The sequence below is a fragment of the Aethalodelphis obliquidens genome, unplaced genomic scaffold (genome assembly GCF_003676395.1).
Source record: "Aethalodelphis obliquidens isolate GAN/ISIS:26980383/991018 unplaced genomic scaffold, ASM367639v1 scaffold7, whole genome shotgun sequence".
Taxonomy (NCBI): Eukaryota; Metazoa; Chordata; class Mammalia; order Artiodactyla; family Delphinidae; genus Aethalodelphis; species Aethalodelphis obliquidens.
Window position 1 is genome coordinate 4,238,668 of NW_020837951.1, and position 16,271 is coordinate 4,254,938.

A 16,271-nucleotide genomic window follows, 5' to 3' on the forward strand; every position below is an offset into this window, starting at 1 on the left:
GGAGTTGGAAACATCTTCTTTCTCTGAATCTTTGGTTGTTGGCAATACCTCTAATACATTTTAGAGCTCGGCGATTGTTTTTTTAATAGTGGGAAAAGTACAAATGAATTCTTGGAGATTATTGCTTTGTTTTCCTCCTTTCAGAAGGCCCAGGAGTATGGCTATGACCAGTCGATGATGGCCCGCTTCTACAAACTTCTGGAAGAGAACGTGAAGCACAACGTGATTGGCAGGCTGCCTGTCTTACAGCTCACCGTTCAGTACAGGATGCACCCAGACATATGTCTCTTCCCTTCTAATTACGTTTATAACAGGAACTTGAAAACAAATAGGTGAGTTCTGTTCATTGCATGTGTTCACCTGTTTTATTTGTAGGTTTGGCTGCTCAGGAAGAATAGCTCTTTTGTTGTGCTTTTAGGTCTTGTTATTAAAAACATAAAGGTTTAATAATTTTAATTATAAAAGTCCTATTGATTGTAGCAAATGCAGATAAACGAAAAGAAAGGGAAAAACCCAACCCCTAATTATGCTACCCAGAAGTAATCACTGGTAACATTTTGTTATATCTACTTCCAGTCCTTGTACTATGCACATCTTTTTTTACTTTTTCTCTTTTGGGGGGGAAAAAAAAGCACACCATGCTCTACATAGTATTCTGTAGCTTGCTTTTTTCACTTACTGTAGTATGAGTAACTTTCCAATCATGATTGTTAAATTTTAATTACATGGGTCATTCTCCCTAGTACTAGAATAGAAATGAAATTCACTTGCTACCTTTCACTAAAATGTGTTATTTAAAAGTATTTAATTTTATTTAAAAAGAAGGTCCTTCTTGTCCTCTTACTTTCCCTTGCTCTCTTCCCCAGAAAGAACAAATGGTAATAATAATTCTAAAACGTTTTCTCTTGTAATTTGACTTGCATTCTAAGTGGTGGCTGCTCTTTTGTAGAATCACAGAGGCCATTCGGTGCTCATCTGACTGGCCATTTCAGCCCTACCTCGTGTTTGATGTTGGAGATGGTTCAGAAAAGCGGGATAATGAGTACGTCCTCCTTTTTCTTCAGTCCCCACTGATGGTCCCAGAATTTTTATATTGTTTTTGTTTATATTTAAATTCAAAATATTTTCCATATAAATCTCTCTGCCTAGTGCCAGTGCACAATCATTTTCTTTTAGCTGGGTTGATAACTTCACCTTTTCAATCATAAATTACTGATGTATTTATATATTTCAGTCTTGATTTTTTTTTTCTTAACTGGGTAATGGGGGTTATGTTACCTAACATGCGGTCAGCACTTCAGTAGATCCATGCTGAGATCACAGCTGTGAGTAAAACAGACGTGGCCCCAGCGCAACGCTGCTGTGGTCTAACAGGGGAGACAGACATTAACCAGGCCATCACCGTGGTGATTAATGATTCCGGTTGGGTAAAGTGTTGTGACGGATAAGTACAGATACAGTTGAATCAAGGTGTGAGGCAGAGGGTGGACAATGCTTTCAGCATGTTGGATTGTGAATCAGGTGGTTTGTGGATGACAGCGAAAAGGAGCAGTGGTTGCTAATTAGGAAGCACCTCAGAGGAGCCAGGGCTTCTTGTGAGAGAATAGAGGAGGAGCCCGGAGGCTGCATTTGTTAGCACAGATAGAAATGCCACCCCTGTATCATGACGTATGAAGAAATAGAAATTCCACCTCTGCATCAGGAGAGAGCTGCAGAGCAAGTGGTGTCCTCCGTGAGAATAAGATATTAGTTAATAGTGGTGGAGGGAGGGGCCCCTCAGTGAAGAAGTTAGAAATACGGAGCAGTTGGCTGGGGGGTTGCTGTTCCAGAGGGATTGTGGAGGTTGTAGTGGGGTCTGTTGGAATGGAGCAGAGGATTGAGAGTTTACCACATAAGTATTATGGGGATGGATGGTCATGAGAAGAGTGTTGGCCTGAGAGGTGACCAAATAAAGATTGCAGGTATGGAAAAGAAAGCTAGCTGACTGGGTTGTCTGTATAGTAAGTCTTGAAATTAGAATAGTGAGTATTTAAGCCTTTAGGGTGAGACAGATAAGGTAGCCTCAGGAATAAAGGTGCGAGTGCAGGGCATCCTCCAGTGTGCACACGTGTTGCATTTGGTATGGTGATGAGGGAACGCATTGTAGTTCGGGAGATGAGTTGGGAGTGCAGGATGAAGCCAGCAAGGACAGAGGGACGTGATCCTGCTGTAGGGCCCCGTGTTTGTTCATCTCTGGGGGCTGGGTCACATTTAGTCTGTGTGGCTGCCATCCTCTCGGTCATGTGGTGCATGATCTGCGTGGCCTGTGGTGGGGAATGCAGGAAGGTAGTACATCGGAAGCACTTTTCTCAGTGTTGGGAAGATAGTAAATCCTTAGTGTTGGCTATTCATTAGTCATACCTTCATTATTATTATGAATACTTTCGTTCTCACTGTGGCTATCCCTGTTTTAATAAGTGAAGAAACTGGTGCCTTAACGTCACTTAACCCCAACCTCTTTTCTCTCATACAACTTCGTGTTTCACTGGGCAGTTATTTTTATATTTATCCATATGTACAATATTAATGGTCATTATAACAGCCTCTTTGAATCACTGCTGACTGAATAAAGATGAAACCTACCTGTGTACCCGTTACTGTAGTGGAAAACAAAGTGGAACTTAACTTAGCGATTGGACTGCTATTAGTTTTGATGTGTTGTATTTTTTGTTTTTGTCTTATTTAGCTCATATGTAAATGTTCAAGAAATAAAACTGGTAATGGAACTAGTTAAACTTATGAAAGACAAAAAAAGGGATTTTACTTACCGAAACGTTGGCATAATAACCCATTACAAGGCTCAGAAGATGATGATTCAGAAGGATTTGGACAAAGAGTTTGATAGAAAAGGGTGAGGCATCTCTATTTTTACAGATATTTCCACTTTTTCTGTTGAATTAAAATGAAGAAAGAGGGGATAGAAGGAAAGACGAAAAGGAAACTTAACTCTAGGGAGTGGTCTTAGACCCTGGTAGTATAGAACAAGGAGACTAGGACCCTGGCTCCATAGACTTGTGCTGGGAGGGAGTGTGGTTACACTTGTAGCCCCTGCAGATGGAGTGCCTCCTGCCAGTTCAAATGTCATCACTGTTACACTTGACAATGGAAGTGACTGAGAAATTCTTCAGGCCTTTCCCTTTAGTTGGGTGACTTGTTATCTGAATTCTAACTCTACTGAGAATCATGTATTCACATTTCACTTAGAATAAATTATTTAACCCTTTTAGTGCCTTCATGTATAGGATGAAGATCTTGTTTTTGTCTCCTTTATACCTCAACAGTAAAATTAAAAATTAAATATTGGAAATGCATTAACTCAAAAGTTTCTGCACCTAGAAACACACAAAGTACCAAAATTGACTCTAGAAAAAAACAGAAACTTTGGATAGACCTATTAAATGTAAAGAGATTGAGTTAGTAATCACTTTCCAACAGAGAAAAACACAGGACCAGACTTCACTGGTGAATTCTGTCAGACACTAAGGATTAACACCAGTCCTTTGCAAATGCTTCCAAAAAATAGAAGGGAAGACTTTCTAACGCATTTTATGGGGCCAATATTACCCTGATACCAAAGCCATGGAGACATCACCAGAAAAGAAAACTATGGACCAATATCCTTTATGAATATGGATGCAGAAATTCTCAACAAAATAATGGCAGCTGAGCTCAACAGCATATTAAAAGGATTGTTTACCACAGTCAAGTGGAATTTATCTCAGGAATGCAAGGTTGGTTCAACATATGAAAGTCAGTCAGTGTGATATATACCATATTAAAGGGGGAAACCCCACACGATGATCATCCGAATAAATGTGGAAAAGACATTGGACTGAATGCAGCAACCTTTCATGATAAAGATACTCAACAAACTAGGAATAGAAGGGAACTTCCTCAACCTAATAAAGAGCATCTATGAAAAGCCCACAGCTAAAACATCATACTTGATGCTAAGATTGAAAGCTTTCCCCTATGATCAGGAAGGATGCCTACCCTCACTGCTTCTGTGCAGCGCTGTACTAGACGTTCTGTGCAGAGCAGTTAAGCCAGAAAAGGAAATAAATGGCGTCCATAAGGGCAAAGAAGAAGTCAAAGTGTCTCTTCACAAATGGCATGATCTGGGACTTGCCTGGTGGTCCAGTGGTTAAGACTCCATGCTTCCACCGCAGGGGGCATGGGTTTGATCCCTGGTCTGGGAACTAAGATCCTGCACGCCGTGTGGCCAAAAAAAATTCCAAAAACACAAAACCAACAACAACAAAAAACAAATGGCATACTCTTACATATAGAAAACCCTAAAAAAATCTATGGAAACTACTGGTCCTTATAAACAAGTTCAGCAGAGTTGTAGGGTACAAGATCAGTATACAAAAATCAGTTGTATTTCTGTACACTATAGAGAAATCTGAAAAGGAAAAGTTTTTAAATTCCATTTACAGTAGCATCATGAAGAACAAAATACTTAGGAGTAAATGTAACCAAAGAAGTGTGAGCTCATACACAGAAGGACAAAACGTTGCTGAAAGAATTTAAAGAACTAGGTAAATGTAAAGACATTTCACGTTCCTGGATCGGAAGACTTAATATTGTTAAGATGGCGCCATTCCCCAGGTTGGGCTGCAGATTCATTGTTACCTCTGTCAAAATTCCAACTACCTCTTTCTACAGAAGTGGACAAGCTTATTCTAAAATTCACATGGAAGTGCAAGAGACCCTAAATAGCTTGACAGAGAACAATGTTGGAGGGCTCGCACTTCCCTCTTTCAAAATTTACTACAAAGCTATCAACACTGGTACTGTCATAAGGGTAGACATGTAGACCAATACAATAGAAGTGAGATTCCAGAAATAAACCCATACATTTATGGCCAGTTGATTTTCAACAAGGGTGCCAAGCCTGTTCGTTGGGGAAAGAGTAGTTTTTCAACAAATGGTGCTGGAGTAACTGGATATCCACATGCAAAAGAATGAATTTAGACCCCTGTCTCACACTGTGTACAATAATTAACTGAAAATGAATTAGAGCCCCGAGTCTAAGAGACAAAATTATAAAACTTATAAGGAAACAAAGGTAAATTTATATGACCTCAGATTAGGCAACAGATTCTTAGATATGATACCCAAGCACAAGTAACCAAAGGAGAAGTAAATCGGCCTTCGTAAAAATTAAAAACTTATGTGTTTCAAAGGACACACTATCAAAAGAGTGAAAAGACAAACACACACCGTGGGAGAAAATACTTGAAAAATATTTATCTGACAAGTCATATCCAGAATATATAAAGAACTCATACAATTAATAAAATGATAGTCTAACTTTTTAAGTGGGCAAAGGATGTGAATAGCATTTCTCAAAAGAAGACAAACAAAAATCCAACAGGCACATGAAAAGCTGTTCCACATCATTTGTCATTAGGGAGATGCAAATCAAACCACAATGAGGAGCTATTTCGCACCCACCAAGATGACCGTCATCACAAAAACAAAACAAGTTTCGGCAAGGATGTGGAGAAATTGGATTACTTCTACATTGCTGGTGAGAAACTGTAGAAAACAGTTTGGCATTTCCTCCTAAAGTTGAACATAGAATTACCACGTGACCCAGCAGTTCCACTCCTAGGTACATACCTGAAAGAATTGAGAAAGGGTTCACACAAAAGCTTGTACATGAATGTTCGTAGCGACATTATTCATGATAGTCAAAAAGTGGAAACAACCCAAATGTCCAAAAATGGTACATAGGTAAAAAATAAATTGTGTATCTGTACAAGCGAATAGTCAGTCGTGGAAGGAGTGAAGTACAGTTAACAGTCTATGACACGGATGAACCTTGAAAACATTATGCTAGGTGAAGGAAGCCCAACACAAAAGGTCCCATGTTTTATGATTCCATTTATATGAAATTTCCCATATAGAAAAGTCCATAGAGACAGACAGTAGATCAGTGGTCGCCAGGGCCTGGGGAGGGGGAGATGGAGGCTGATGGCTGACAGGCACAGGGCTTCTCTCCTGGGTGATGGACATGCTATGAAATTAGATAGCGGTGATGGCTGCACACCATAGTGAATGGACTCAGCACCACCAAATGGTGTACTTTAAAATGGTGAATTTTGTGTTACGTGAATTCTATTCCAGTTTAAAAAGATAGCATTAAAAAAGTAAGAAATACTACTGTATAAATATGTATATTTAATAATTATCTTTTTTCAGTAAATATGTTTCTCTTTTCGTAAATAGGCCAGCAGAAGTAGATACCGTGGATGGCTTCCAGGGTCGTCAGAAAGATTGTGTTATTGTTACATGTGTCAGAGCAAATGCCATGCAAGGTTCAATTGGGTGGGTAACTGTCATTATTGATTCTTTGCTTGTTTATGATCCAGAGTTAGATCTTTTTAATCACTGTTAGAGAATACCATCATTTGCTCTATTTTCTTATATAAAAAATTGAGTAATACCGTGAAGGTTTCTTTTTTAAGTTGTGAAGTTGATCCACCGTTAGGTCTGCTTCTCTTGGTACCTTGTGTATTAACCCATGTCACAGTGTGAATCTGTTTTTTCACTTGATGAGAGTGAAACAGATTATTGAATCCAGTATATTTTGCAGGGGCATGTTCTTCTCCATGGTATTTGTCATAATTGATCTACTATCATATTTTTAGGATCTTTTAAGGCTTAAAAATCATACCATTAAAATTTCCAATATCTCATCCCAGTCAAAATAGGAAATCAACAGACAGATGCATGACTTTGAAGGAAAGCACTGGGCATCTTGTTTGTTTGCTGTCCTTAATGGGAATTGCTTCTGTGCCAGGTCCTGCACCATGACCTTAAAGCAGGAGCCCAAGAAAAGCTGTCTGAAACGCCTGTGTCTCACCTACACTGACATGCCGAGTTATTCTGAAGAAAGAAGTAACTTTTTTTTTTTCCTTCTATTGCTTAGGTTTCTGGCAAGTTTGCAGAGATTGAATGTCACCATCACACGAGCCAAGTACAGCCTCTTCATCCTGGGACATTTGAGGACCCTGATGGTAGGTACATTCTAAAGGACCAGAGAACTCCAGAGTTTGCTCATCATGACTGATACCGGGTTGAGGTTTTGTTTTTATTTTTCATCAAAGTGGAAATGATTTCGAGGCTACAAACAATAATGAGCCTCTTCCCCCTGGTTGTTATGTCCTCCAGCTGCTTCTTCCTGGGAGCTTTTATAATGCCTAAACCGCTCACCCTTTCTTAGCCAAGACCCAGGTAGGTATCCGTAGTGTACTCTCAAGATGACCTTTAAAAAAAATTGTATCTACATCGTAGAATTGTTAAGAAGACATGTAAACCCATATATGTAAAGTGCTAGAAGATTGGTTAGCACTTAGTAAACACTCAGTAAATGTGGCTCTTAGCCTAGCAAGCCAGAGAGAGGGGGAATTTGCAGGAAAGTGCTTGGATCTTCATTTTTGTCTTGGCACTTAGAGCAGCACTGCTTGCTGTTTCCCTTGAGGGGTGAGTGGCATCAGAGCTCGTCCATCCGTACAGATACTCCTCTAGAAGAAGGGGCAAGTTTACATCTGTAGTCGACAAATAGTACAGCTTAATTTGGTGAATCACAGCTGGATAAAGCATATATTTGCTGCCTGTCTCATTAGGTGTAATAACTCAGTTTCCCTAATTTCTGTATTTAACAGAGTCATTGTTTTATCTCAGGAGAGGTGCCAACTCAGTAGGTTTTTCCCTTGTTTTGGTTAGTTCCACCAGAGGGCGTTCAAATACAGTCTTTCTCATTCAGCTCTTACCTAGATCTGTGGTCTTCAACCTTCGTTGTTTGTGTACCCCCTTGAAAGAATGTTTGAAAGCTGTGTATCCTCCGTTTTTAAGTTTATATTGAAAATTTTTCATCGTTCAGTGTTGATAAAGATTTTGTTTCTAATGTACTGTAAATATTTGACATTTTAAAATAAAGCTATTGGGCTTCCCTGGTGGCGCAGTGGTTGAGAGTCCACCTGCCGATGCAGGGGACACGGGTTCGTGCCTCGGTCTGGGAGGATCCCACATGCCGCGGAGCGGCTGGGCCCGTGAGCCATGGCCGCTGAGCCTGCGCGTCCGGAGCCTGTGCTCCACGGCAGGAGAGGCCACAGCAGTGAGAGGCCCGCGTACCGCAAAAAATAAATAAATAAATAAAAATAAATAAATAAAGCTATTAAAAATAAATCCATTATGCCACTCTTAAGTATATCCAGTGGAATAGAGAGCAGTGTTATTCTTTCTGCTCTTTAAAATTGAATTGCCATTTATACTGTTTAGGATAAAATTCAGTGGGGGTAGTTTATATATTTTCATAATTAAAAGCCTTTCTGTTAATATGACTATTAGGCTTTTCTGCCACAAAAAATTTACATGTAAATTTGAAAGTTTAAAGAATTGGTTTTCATAACTATTTGGGGAAACTGTGTGAAGGGTGCGTGGAACCTCTACTGTTTTGGTAACTTCCTATGAATCTATAGTTACCTCAAAGAGTTCTTTAAAAAATTATTTTTCCTGTGACCGTAAGGATCTGAGTATTAACGAACGATATCTTGTCAGTTGAGTAACGTCTTAACAATTACTTTCACACAGTTGAATTTTGATAATGTTCAAACCAGAAGAGTAAAATGTTTATAGAGCTGTGTCTCTTAGATGCCCTGATTGCAGGAGCCTTCATGGGCACCCCTCTGTTTACCACCCCCTCTATTTGACACCCAGGCATGTTTACCTTCCCTAGCCGTGCGCCCTGTGGTCAGATTTGGGACAGGCGAGAGTTGTGGTGGTTGTGAAGGATGGAGTGGAAGGGCAGAAAAGCCCCAGGAGGACATAGGGGACTGGGGTTTGGAAGCTGAGGTTTGGAAATTGATTCCCAGAAAACGTGCTCACATCCCCCCCGAGGAAGTCTCTGTGAGCCCCAGAGTCACCGTCACGCAGATTTGAAGACCACTGATGTCTAGCTGCGGTATAGACGTTATTATCTTCACTCTGGGAAGCCAGTGTGACAAAAAGAGACTGACAGAACAGAATAGAAAAACTTCCAGTTTATCATTTGGAGTTTGCAGTCCAACTTAACGTATTTGTCCTTGGGCTTCCCCCCTCCCCAGCCTCTTTTTTTTTGGTTCTTCAGCCCAGTTTCCCTTATGGAGATGGAATCAGTGATTAAGGCACTTGGTTTCCTCTGAGAAATCAAGACTAATAGCCCCTTCTCAGAACTGTTTTTGTGATCTAGGGATTGGATTAAACAGCAAGTTCAGGTGCAGTAGAATTGGCAGAAATAGCAGCAAGGCCATCTGCTTTACATCTGCGTTCCAGCCACAGGGTAGGACGCTCAAGAGCTCTCCTGAGTCGGAGATCTGAGCCTGGTACTGCTTACATGCACCTTCCTGGTGCATGCGGTCACCGTACCGTGCACTTGATTTACACGACTTACTTTAAAAGACCCTGTGAGGTCTGCATTGCCACCATAGTTTAACAAATCCAAGAAGCTATTAGTTATATAATGTGCATCATTATTTTATGTTCTGCTATTGAATTGTGACACTCTGTTTTCACTTAGAATTTTTGTTTTATAGTTACTGAAAGAACTCTTTTAGACTTTCGACAGATTTTTATTGGGTTGGCCAGAAGGTTCATTTGGGTTTTTCTGTAACATCTAAATGAACTTTTTGGCCAACCCAGTGTCATACCACTCTTGTTTATACATAGGAAATACAGCAAAATAGGTAGACTAAGATACCCCTGAAAGCATCTCACTTTCAGACTAACACTCTGGTCGTCCCCATTCACCATCCCATGTACCCTTGCTCACGCTCGAACCGTTCCCTGTGCAGTCAGTGTCTCATGAGAGGGCCCCACTGTGGTCCTGGGGTTTTTTCCAACTTCTCATCTCCATTCTCCAAGTTGTAGTGCTGGTACTTTATTGTCTTATCAGAAGATGTCTGTGGAAAGATTTTTCAGGCAAGAGCCAGGACTCATTCTTTTTAAAAGTGGTTTGTTGACTAAAAGTCAAGAGGTTGTAGTCGCCCAGCCATGAATTCCTCCAGGATTACATACATACATGGAAACTGCTGCCTGGCCAAGAGGTACCGCGAAGTCAGAAACGGTAAAATGTGAAAAAAAAGCACATTTTATTTATTTTATTTTATTTCAAAGCACGTTTTAGAGTCATTTAAATAAAATACTATTCATACTTTACAGTAAGGAAACAGGCTCAGAGAGGTCAAGTGACTTGACCAAGGTCACACAGCAGGTCAGTACTTTGTATGCAGCTTCACTGCTATACCCTTACCCACCTTCATGAATAGTGCAGGAGCCCCCATAAGGGGAGCTATCCTTTTCTTCTCGTTCCTTCAGTCTCCATCTTTTTTCCTCCCTCATACTCTCTCTTTCTTCTTTCTAAAGAGGCCCAAGTTCTGATGGTTGTAAAGAAGCAATTTATTGCTGAGGAAACTCTAAAAGGAAGAGAGGAGAGATGCGGGAGTTGGGTTTTCGTTTTGTTTTGTTTTGTTTTTCCCTTTAGATGTGCTTTTCATAACTTAAGCCCTTCTAGAAAAGAGACAAAAGTGTGACAATATCTTTGGAATAGTTATCTCAGCGGATTAAGATGGTTTAGCCCTTTGGAGTTTGGGAAGCCTTTGGGAATTTGATGAAAGCTGTGGACCTCTTTCTAGAACAGTCAGCATGCACTCAAAAGTTAGAGCTTTCTGAAACCAAGCCTTCCTCTTCCAGAATGTTAGCCTTGGCCGGAGGCAGGCAAGACTCTAGGATCAGCAGTGTCACAGGGAACTTGGTGGGATGACGGAGCCCTTCTGTGTCCGTGTTGTCCAGGATGCTAACCCTAGTCACATGTGGCTGCTGAGCACTTGAAATCTGGCTGGTGCAGCTGAGGAAATGAATTTTTAATTTTATTTAATTGAAGATTAAATAGCTACATGAGGCTACCGGCAGTTGGTACAGATTTGCATGACAGCTAATTCACCACGTGGCCTGAGTAACAGTGGTAAAATGGTGGACGTTCTTTCTTAGAGGTGGTGCCCAGTGTTCTTTTCTAGCAGTGTGGCTTTATAGTTCTGTATTCCACCTTATTTTTCCTTTCAGCCTTGTCTAACAAGTAATGGATTCTTGAGAATCTGTTCACGAAGGTATACTTACTATTTGTTCAGAAGTGAAAGCTGGAACCTCTGCTTCCCAAGCATACGAGTGTTTCTTTGCGATGTAATTTTCTTCCTTCTCTTTGTTTCAAGGAAAACTGTCATTGGAATCAGCTGATTCAGGATGCACAGAAGCGTGGTGCCATTGTTAAGACTTGGGACAAAAACTATAGACAAGATGCAGTGAAGATTCTGAAACTCAAGCCCGTACTGCAAAGAAGTCTGACTCACCCTCCTGCTATCGCCCCAGAGGTGTCCAGACCCCAGGGCGGAGTGCCCAGCAACAAGCTAGACAGTGAATTTGCCAAGATGTCTATTGCTTCTTCCCTGTACCCCTCACCCTCTGACTCCAAAGAAGCCACTGTCACTGTTACTGCAAATGACCCTGAAAGGCCACCCATTCAGGACTGGCTTCGGGACCCACGACTACTTAGGAGGATGGGCTTGGGCTGTGAAGCCAAAGGGAAATGCCTCAGTGAGCTGCAGCCCTCGAGCCCCCAGTATCCCGGAGCAGCGCCTCTCTCTGGAGAGCCAGGCTCCCCCGGAAGGCACCAGGATCCGACCAGTATCGGGCAGCAGCCCCCCGCCAAGGGAGCTGCTGTGAACAACCACAGACCTCACGCGCAGTGCGACCCTCCAGCTGCTAGTACCGATGCTTCCACGAGTAAGAGAAAATGTGCCCAGGAAGGGGAGGCAGTCAGCCACAGGAGGGAGACCAGGGCCTTCCCTGAGGGGGATCAGGAGACGTGTGGCTCTCTGAGCCACCACACAAAGAGGAACTCAGGCTGGGACGAGATGGGGCTGGAGGAGGACAGTAGCTTGAAGAAGAGGAAGCTTTCATAGTGGGGCCAAGTGAGACTGTCAGCCACAAGCATTACTGCAAACTTCAGGTGACCAGCTAGTAGGACTGTCCAGATAAGATTACTTTTTTCCTTAAAGGAGTTTGTGTGCTGTTGGAAAACAGAAAATGTATCCTGACACATGGGCCTCTTGGTCATCTTCAGTACCTTTTGTCAGTTGCAGAAGCTTTCAGAAGGCATTTGTGTATCAGTAATAATGTCCTCGAAGTCGAAGACTTAAAATGTTGATCTCTTGTTCTTCTGTAGAAAAGGTCAGACTGGAGAGGATGCTGTAAAAGTTGGAATGTATATTTGTGTAGCAAATAACAGAATCCTTTTAAAATTTGATCTGGTAGACAGCTTTTCTTTCCCCTGCTTAAAGTGTTAATCATTTTCAACAGAACAGACCTTATATTGAAAAAAAAAAAAAGAAAGATGGGAGGAGGGCAGGTCCTTTCAAAGATTGTTGTAGCAAACAGACATCTTTAACAGCCCAGGCGGCCTGAGAGAAGCGAGTCAGTGCATTGGGTCAGATGCCTCTAGTCCTGTTAAATCAACTGGAGTGTCCTGGGCAAGACCCTGGGAAGCAGAGCTCTGTTAGGTGAAATTCCACTCATGCACCTTTTTAGACAAGGCACCTTGGCACAGGATATTACATTTCTGTGACGAGTTCGTCTGCCTGTTGTAGTGAGCGCATAGTTCTCTAGCTAAAATTCTCATTCTTCGTGAGATAGAAGAATGTGAAATGAAAGAATAATTCTTGAAATGTCATTCAGATGCCCCCAGCATATTGTGAATTTCCTGCAACTGGTAGGTTACAAATCCAGTGGTTGCCAAGTATTAGATCAGTGCTGGGGTGGCTTGTGGAAGCCTGTAGATCAGCAAGAGAATCCAACTCATGAAAAGCTGGATGTTTAGCATCTTCCCAGGGATTCTGGTCACCAGGCAGCTTGGGAACCAGGCAGGGCAGACCAGATACAGTATTTTAGGCAGGAGAGAAACATCCTCTAAAAAGAGAAGGATGGGGGCTTCCCTGGTGGTGCAGTGGTTGAGAGTCCACCTGCCAACGCAGGGGGCACGGGTTCGTGCCCCGGTCCAGGAAGATCCCACAAGCCGCGGAGCGGCTGAGCCCATGAGCCATGGCCGCTAAGCCTGCACATCCGGAGCCTGTGCTCTGCAACGGGAGAGGCCACAGCAGTGAGAGGCCCGCGTACCGCAAAAAAAATAAATAATAATAAATAAATAAAAAGAGAAGGATGGGAGAGGAGTGCAAATACTTGGCGTTGAGAACAGGAAGAGAGTTGACAGATTGCGTCTGATCTTTGGAAACCATCGTAAGTGACGCAAATACACCGCTGTGGTGGAAGATCTGGTTAGAGGGGTTGTGCTTCTGTGAAAGGAAGTGGCCACGGTGGGTGGAGATTAGAGAGACTTGGATGAGGGCAGGGCTGCCTAATTTCAAAGTCCAGTTTTCCAAGCACACACACACTGCTGTTGAGGTATCCCAGACTGAGAATCTGTGTTAGTAACAGTTGACCATTGTTTGAACTAGCGGTTTGTAGTGAATGCTGTGCAGCCCTAGGTAATTTGGGGGAGAAATCACACATTCCTGAAGATGAATGTGCACCATTTGAAACTTTTTCAGTCATCTGCGTTTTTTTTTGTTTTTTTTTTTTCCTCGGTACGCGGGCCTCTCACTGTTGTGGCCTCTCCCATTGCAGAGCAACAGGCTCAGCGGCCATGGCTCACGGGCCCAAGCCACTCGGCGGCATGTGGGATCTTCCCGGACCGGGGCACGAACCCGTATCCCCTGCATCGGCAGGCGGACTCTCAACCACTGCGCCACCAGGGAAGCCCAGTCATCTGCTTTTTAAGCAAAAAGGGCTTTGTGTTCATCAGGAATTCTACTGAAGCAGGTTATTAAGAGCTTTAAAAAAAATGTTTGGTTGCCAAAGGTTTAAACATGCTACTTCTTTGTTACCCTTGTCTCTCCCTCTGGTGTCCAGACCTCTGCTGATGGGATTGAACACTCCTGTCACTCGGGGAGCACGCGCTCTGTCCCCACAGTCAACCTCTGCTCCCCGTTCACGGAGGCAGGCTGAGCCCCACTCTGGGTCAGGGGCTTCGTAAGCTTCCTGCCTGGCCTTTGGCAAGAAAGCTCATTGTTTAAGTTTACTTTCCTACTATCTTGGTAAAATGCTTCACTTAGCAGACACTTGTAGTGACAGTTTAGAGAATCTAAAACCTGTAAGCTTATAGAAGAGGCATGCTGGAAAGAGCTGGGGTCAGGAACTTCCCCACTCCGCTCACACAACACGTGAAGTAAGCGCTCCCCACTGTACGTACTTTGCTGCCCCACCCAAACGATGTTATTTCCAGTTAAGTTTGGTGCCTGTTCTCACACGTTGTGTTCACTTTTGGTTCACCTTCCACCTAGTCTGGTAACGCGAGAATTAGTGCATCATCCCTTGTAATGAGCAAGCCTGTGTCCTGACAGCCTCTCCCAGCAGGAAACAGTCATACCTGACATTGCATTGGAATCGATTTGTGGTTCCAGTTGGTGTATGTATTTGCATTAAGCATTTCATATGTACAGTGTGGCCTTTCTTGATGTGGCTGTCATAGCAGTGTTGTTGATTGGTGGTTAACCTTACTGCAGGTGAAAAATACAGCTGTTACTTTTGTCCTTGCCATGGAGTTATAAGAAAGTGGCCTTGTCTTCTTTCAATCTTAGTTCTTTCAACATGAATATATTCTACTTAAAAATTTGTTTTGCTTCTTTGTATATGATTTGCCTTGGATTTACTGTGCAGTTTATTTCTGTGTTTTCATGTATTATCAGGAGCAAATTTGATAAGTACATGTGAATAACCTCCTGTAAATGAGTTTTATAACAAAATTGTAGTAAACTATTTTCTAAAGTTAGTTGTGCAGATTGATAATTTTTTTGCTGTAGTTTTGATTCTTTCTATGCTCTGAATTCCTAGCTGGGATTTGGCAAGCAGTAGCCCTGTTGTCTTTGTTAAAACCTGAATATTAAGAGAAAATGGCAGAATTAAAAGTGGAAACAAGAAAACTGACGTGGGTTAGGAGTTATGTGTTTTTGAATGAAGGTTCAAGGTACCTCCCAGGTACTCCATTTAGTCTGCCATTAGATTTATTTTATGCCGAACTTATCTGGTGACGATTTGCTTTATTCAGGTTTCTCATCCAGTCCGCACCCCCAGCTCTCCTTGCTTCTCAGCTCTTCTTGGAATCTTACCCATAAGGTTGCAGGGTGCACTGTGGCTAGTTGTGGTGTCAGTTACACGTTGACATTTGGTCCAGAAACGCATGCTCACCTCCAGGCTGAGACTGGGGAGCGGGTGAGAGAGGAGGGACAGATGAACAGTGACCCACGAAAGGAGCTCCCGGGGCACCGATGGGGGCGCAGGGAATAGATGTCCAAGTTGGGGGTCACCACTGATGGTTACAAAAGTATAAGTCGTTTTATAAAAGCAGTGGCTTCAGGGGGCGGTGAGATGTGCTGTGCTCCGCCAGGACGTGGGCAGCGCCAGCTTCGCTGGGCCTCCCGCTTATTCCGGGTGGAGGCACCAACCACCCACGAGGGTAAAGTGACGTACGTGTTCTGGGGCGAGGTGAACTTGCCAAGTGACCTGATGAGAGGTGAGCGCTCTGCGATGGCCATTTTATTTATGGAATTCGTTACTGCAGCAGCTGTAGCAGTGATTTTTAAAGTCCCTCCTGACCAACACATGCGCTGTCACCACCATCTCCTGGGTTTCGCCATTTATTGTTTGAGGAATAAATAATTCGGGGAGGAAACTGAAATTTACCTTGAGCTTAAATAGAATTTCCAATGTTTTGCAGCACCGTGAAGGCGGGTTCTGTACACAGGGGATCCCTCCATAACTCTTACAGGACCTGAGTTATCGTCACCCCGTCCTGCTGTACAGAAGGCATTTGCCAAGTCAAATGGCGTAAATGGTGCCTGCAGTTGGATGGTGCTCGGAACCACGGGCACTGCCTTTGTGCTCTCTTCGTTAGAGCTTGGGCCCAGCCGTGCTGGTGGACACTGTTGCCTTTGGTCTAAGCAGCATTGCTGCAAATTGAATTGTTAGTAGTTTTCAGCCTGGGAGGTGCACTTTGGAGTCACTCCCGGGCCCTACTCTAGAATTCCTGATTTCATGGGTCTGGGGGCAAGTACTTATCGCCTTTTTCTTTTTTAAAC

At 42.7% G+C, this 16,271-nt stretch overlaps 1 protein-coding gene across 3 annotated transcripts in view; it reads left to right on the top strand.

The window, feature by feature from the left end:
• SETX (senataxin) overlaps positions 1–12,898 on the top strand; it is a 79,176-nt gene extending 66,278 nt beyond the window's left edge. For 2 of the 3 annotated variants that reach the window (XM_027104459.1, XM_027104461.1), the window contains 6 exons: positions 145–332; positions 950–1,042; positions 2,726–2,890; positions 6,277–6,375; positions 6,980–7,067; positions 11,295–12,898. In XM_027104459.1, coding sequence (XP_026960260.1) covers positions 145–332; positions 950–1,042; positions 2,726–2,890; positions 6,277–6,375; positions 6,980–7,067; positions 11,295–12,044 — 1,383 coding nt within the window. In that variant the 3' untranslated portion in view covers positions 12,045–12,898. The remainder of the gene's footprint in view (positions 1–144; positions 333–949; positions 1,043–2,725; positions 2,891–6,276; positions 6,376–6,979; positions 7,068–11,294) is intronic. The other variant, XM_027104460.1, reaches the window with a different exon arrangement.
• The last annotated feature ends 3,373 nt before the right edge of the window (positions 12,899–16,271 follow it).